General features: G+C 28.5%; 1 protein-coding gene across 1 annotated transcript; it reads left to right on the top strand.

Moving 5' to 3' along the window:
• The first annotated feature begins 264 nt into the window (after nt 1–264).
• LOC150028657 (paired amphipathic helix protein Sin3-like 1) lies at nt 265–2,129 on the top strand. The gene is made up of 5 exons (XM_090300803.1): nt 265–321; nt 1,194–1,341; nt 1,505–1,670; nt 1,820–1,918; nt 2,040–2,129. The coding sequence occupies exons 1-5, from the start codon at nt 285–287 to the stop codon at nt 2,112–2,114; spliced, it is 525 nt and encodes a 174-aa protein (XP_090156929.1). The 5' UTR covers nt 265–284; the 3' UTR covers nt 2,115–2,129.
• Nucleotides 2,130–6,000: the final 3,871 nt, after the last annotated feature.

Genomic DNA, 6,000 nt, shown 5'->3' with positions numbered 1-6,000 from the left:
ATGGGTAGCACTATTTTTCGAAAAGAAAACTGTTTTTTCTTGACTATATTTATTAATGCATTAATATTTTAAATGTAAAGTATTAATTAATATTTTAAAGTTAGTATTTATTAGCATTAAATTAAATATTCATGTATGCATTAAATACTTTAATCTTTTTAATGAAATATTTAATATATTAATTAATGTTTTAGTTTGTGTACCTCTAATATATATTTTTATCAGATTGATTTGTAGAATTAATTTATACTTGTCTGAGTTAACTGGATTCAAATTCCTTCCGGATGTACTTGTTTTCCTTATTCCAGGCTGTGATGAAAGGTATGCTCTCTTTACTTGAATCTTAATTTAAATTTTTTTATGGGAAAGGGGTGAATGTTAACAAAAATAGGGTGAACTTAGGAGTAAGTGGAAAAGAAAGATGTTGAACTTGGATTTTTTTATGAGGATAGTACTTTTCACATGTAGATCCTTATCTTTTCATAGATTCAAGTTTAGTGTATTTTGTTTTGGTTATATTAGTAGTCAAATTATCGACTATTCATTCTATAATCCACTTTTATTTTATTTTATTGTTTTGGTTATTCAAGTTTCTTTTAGAGTATTTTTTTTAGGTTATCTTTGAAGGAATTGGTACTGATCCAAAAAGTTTTTTTAGTAAAGATTTTTGTAGGGTGGTTGAAGTCCAAATATGATCTATGCTGTAATTGTATTGTTTAAATCTTTGATGAGCAGGTTTAACTTTGTTAGACATTTTAACAAGAACTTTTTCTTTCTGGTATGGGTACTGGTGTAATTTGAATTTGGATTTTCTTACTCTGGTTAGCAACATGGTGATATTTGTATAAGGATAGTGACATCCCTAAGGTGTCTCCTTTTTAATTCATTTATATTCTTTTCCAAAAAAAAAAACAAGGTTATTCAAGTTGGTATTCCAAGAATTATATACAACATATTATTTTAATTAATTGTTTAAAAATTAGCTGCTAATTATGTAATTAATTGTATATAAAAATATTGTAGGGATCAAATTATAAGAATATAGCTTTGTTTATTATCATAATACTTCTCTTCAAGTGGTAGTAAGAAAAATTTGAACTCTCTAACATCTAAAAGAAGAAATTGAAATCATATATAAGTTTGTGATGATGATTATTTGAATTGGTTTGTTCTTGGTTTTGATGCTGAGGCAGTGTTCGGATATCAAACAATGAGTAGAGGTGAAAATAACATGAAAAAATTGGAAGTCGTGTTATATTTAGAAGAAGTGCGGATGAGATTTGAAGACAAGGAAAAGTTCGTGGAGTTTTTGGAGATCATAAACGATTATAGAGTTCATAGGTTGGATCAAGTTGAACAACATTTTTTTCCTTCAATTCTTCACATAATAATATATCACCATTTCTCCACCACTTCCATTTTCTGTTGTCGTGTTTTATTAGGAGAGAGAGAGTTTTGATTTTCTTAGAACATATTGATTTATTATATCTTGTTCATTTTGTAGAATGAGTGTTGGGAGTGTGGTAGAAAAAGTGGAGGAATTTCTTAAAGGCCACCATGATCTCATTTATGGATTTAACAACTTTCTGCCAAAGGGATATGAAATCCTTCTTCTACCTAAGGGTCCAGTCCAGTTGGAAGATGCTATCAGATATGTGCAGAAGGTTAAGGTAAAAAATTTGTTAACTTTCACTCTATATTTATTATATACACATACATGCTATTAACCTATGCTTTTAATATAAGATATTCTTTGTGTGCTAATCTAAATTGAACAAGTTCAATATTTTGGTAGTTTGATTGGTTTGTTTTCATGCAGGATCGATTTGAAGACACAAATGATACCTACAAGGCATTTGTAAAGATATTAACTGATAGGAACAAATATGGCATGTCAGTTGGTGAAGTATACCATGAGGCAAGTGTTGTCTATGTATTTGTTTTGACAAATTGATTTTTTTTTTCTTCTTCATTTCTTTTTCTTTCTCATTCCCTTAATCATATATATATATATATATATATATGTTGGACTTCCCTAGGTTGAAAAACTTTTTGAGGGTCACCATGATCTTGTTCGTGATTTCGCTATGTTTTTGCCATCTGAGGATACTTAGGGAGAGAAGATGTACTTCATTATGGGGAGGAAAGAGGTTGTTGCATTGGTCAACAGATCAAAGACTTAACCAACTCTTAAATTGGGAAAATTGTCTTTTTGAATAAGCTTGCCAACATATGAAAACTCAGTAGAAACTATGTTTGTTGCATGCATTGAATTATCTAAGATATTTCCCTTTATATAGACTATATTTGGTATCCAAGTAGTTCTAAAATTTAAGAAGAAAAATTTCGTAGAAGGGTTGAATCTGAATAGTGTGTTGGTCATATTTTTAATGAGTAAAAGAATGAATAAATAGAATAGAACAATTTAAGGATATTTCAATTCTATTACAATCAGGTTATGATTTTTACATAATCCAAAAAATTAACCATAAAATGTGGTACGCAACATTCAAACTACCATCAATCAAGATATGTTTATTACTGCCTAGATAAGTATTGATGTCTCTACTATACTTAGTACCAAAAGTAAAAAAATCCTTAGTATTTATGTACTTGATTTAATGCTGGTGCATTGTTTTATTATGAAATTTTATCTTTTAATTTAATTACTTATTGCCGATTAAAAAACAAAAATAAAAAACCATATCTAAGTATACTCCACACTTAGTAGTAGTTGTACCTGATACCTACACACTAGTTTATTTCACCATGACAAATACTTAAGTATGATTCATGAACAACTCAAACAAATGATTGTTTATCTCCTCCAGCTGTAATTACCTTGATGTCATCACCAATGAGTTTCTCCATCATTGTTTAATAAAAAAAAGTATTGCGTCAAATTGAGTATTATAGAAGACTCATACCATTAATTTTGTTTGATTTTGTTTGAGTCTACAAGTATTATCTACTAAGAGTAACTTAATAACAAACTTATACTTTCACTTATCTATTATATAAGACTTACAATTTTAATTTTATTTTAGGAAAGTACCAACAAACCTAGGATACTGTAGGTTAGTTTTATCCTATTTATTACACACTAATTTAATGTCAAATTATTGATGCTTTTATTATTATTGTATGATTTATTAATTTCGTTAATATATTTTCTTTTATCATTTTTTGAATTCTTTCTAATTTTTTTCCTTTTTATTTTGTTGAACTATTTTTATACTTTTTGAACAAAATTTTACTACTTTTTTTTCTTCATTATTTTTTCTCCCGTACTTTTCTTTTTCTTTCTTTTTTGTCAAAAAGAAAGGATTTCTTTTTCGTAAACACTAAAAGATGTAAAACAAGGATGAAACTTTAAATCTACATCCCTTAAATTTCATTTTGTTCAATGTTTTGGCACAAGAACATTGTTCCAATTTAATTGTCATACAATATCAATGCCTTAAATTTTGATATTTTTATACATTTATTGTAGACGGATAAAGTAGAACAAAACAATATATGAAAAGTATTGAAATTAATATGAAAGATTATGTATTTAAATTTTTTGTAATACTTGTTTTGAAATTAACAAAAAAAATATAAAATCGGACAGAAGGAGTATTGAGGATCGAACTTTGAAATCAGTCTCTTTCTATTTTCTCTTTTTCAAATTGAACTATAGTATCTTATTCTAATATAAAGATTTGAGATGCTGGTTGTACAAATGAATTTGTATAAATAATATAAACCCAATAGTACAAAATATTTAGTTTTTTAAAAGAAAATTAAGCGTAACAAAATATATATATATATATATATATATTAATTAATTAAGAAAAGGAAATTAAACTATTTTTTTATTCTCTTCTAGATACGATTCTAGAATATGTACATGCATCTACTCATGCACAATATAATCATAGTAGATTAGAATACAAACAATATATAGAAGGGCAATTATTAAAATAAACTAACAACTCCATTTAAAGTTCGTCATAATTATAAATTTACAAGTCCAATGAATCCATCATCATTTCATCAATTTTATATATATATATATATATATATATATATATATATATATATATATAAACATGAATCTATACATTATATCCATAAAAAATATCTAATTACGTCTTCTAGAAGATTAAGCATTTATTATTAATATGTTTTTAGTACTTAGGTATAAATATCTCGACTACATGAATCAAAATATATTTAAAATAAATTCATACCTAAAACTCACAATAGGTATTCTAACGATACAATAAACTTTCTCTCAGTTTCTCACCACTTGATGTTTTAGTTCATGTGACTTAGATCATCAATGAAGCTAGATATCTCAATTAAAACACAATTCTTTACTTAATACATGTGATAAATAGTAACAAACATGAGTGTTGAATTTGTTGAACCAAGTGGTGTTCAATGTTTTGAAGAATCCAAACCCTTTGAAGGATGATGAAGCCTCTGCTTTGCTTGATACTGATGTGCTGTTTTAGTCTTGTTCTGGGGTAGTTCTATGTTGTAATCAACACCTAGATTAAATCTCAAAGCAATTAGCATCTCAATTTTATCAAAGCAAAATGTTTTTCAAACTAAGTTGAAACAACCGATTGTTTTGTCGAAACAACCGATTGTTTACACTTAGGTGTTTTGAGAAAGTTTGAAAACTGTTTTTGAATGGTGTTTTTGTTAAGTAACAAAACAACCGATTGATTCGAGGAAACAATCGATTGTTTGTTTTAAAACCATAACAGAAAAACTGTTTTCTTTGACTGAGCTTTAAATGCTTTAACTGAATACGCTCTAGTCATTAAATGCTTTGACCAATCTATTTTAAATGCAATTAAGAGTTTGTTAAGATTTGATAACAAACTATATTCTTAGATATATTATGAGAAATAGTTTTTGATATATTAAGAATCTTGAAACAAAGTTTTAATAGAAGAAGAGTTGTTCAAAGTATTCTGAGATTGCAAAAAGAGTTGAGAGATTGATCAAAGTGCTGAATAGGATTCTCTTGTATTGATTTCAGATATTCATCTGTAACAAGTGTAATCTGTGTAAACTGCTGAACATTTTGTTTGTGTTTGTTGCTGAGATTGGATGTGTGTTCTTGAGGTGTTCAAGATCAGCAATCTTACTGTTGGCCAAGGAGAGAGTGTTTCTTGAGGTGTTCAAGGTCATTCTCTTGGTTGTTGTTGTAAGTGATCAAGGTGTGGTTGCTTAGTGGATTTCCTCAGGGTTTCTGAGAAGACTGGATGTAGCTCTGGGTTGGAGTGAACCAGTATAAACAGTTGTGTACAATCTTTCTATCCTTAACTCTTTAATTTCAGTTTGTTTGTTGTTTGTTGGTATAAACAACCGATTGTTTCGAAGAAACAACCGATTGTTTTTCCTGGTATTACAGTTTTGCTTGCTGTTTTGGCTAACTGAATTGCTGAATCAATTGGTTTCTGAAATAAGTTCATTCTAGCTTTGAAAAGTTTGCGAAAACCTCTTTAAACCATTCACCCCCCCTCTAGTTTAAAGCCATATTTTCTAACAATTGGCATCAAGAGCTTGGTTCTTGTAAGTCATTCAAGTTGATCCTAAAAATCTTTCAAAATGGCTGATAGACTACCTTTTGGGGAAGGTGCCTCAATAAACAGACCACCCTTGTTTTGTGGTTTGAATTACCAGTTTTGGAAAGTTAGAATGAAAATATTTATGGAATCTCTTGACAAAGGAATTTGGGATGCAATTGAAAATGGTCCTTTTATTCCAACATTTGAAAAAGATGGTTCTGTCATTGAGAAGCCATGGTCTCAATGGACTGAAGCAGAAAGTAGAAAGGCCAAATTCGATTGCATTTCCAAAAATATTATAACCTCTGCTTTAAATTCTGATGAGTTTTTCAGGGTCTCACAATGCAAGTCATCAAAGGAAATGTGGGATACTTTGGAAGTCACTCATGAAGGAACAAATGAAGTGAAAAGGGCTAGAAAGCATGCTCTC

This window comes from Phaseolus vulgaris, chromosome 3 (genome assembly GCF_051622355.1).
Source record: "Phaseolus vulgaris cultivar YP4 chromosome 3, ASM5162235v1, whole genome shotgun sequence".
Taxonomy (NCBI): domain Eukaryota; kingdom Viridiplantae; phylum Streptophyta; class Magnoliopsida; order Fabales; family Fabaceae; genus Phaseolus; species Phaseolus vulgaris.
The sequence above is the reverse complement of the archived record's forward strand: the minus strand, read 5'-3'. Positions and strand labels throughout refer to the sequence as shown.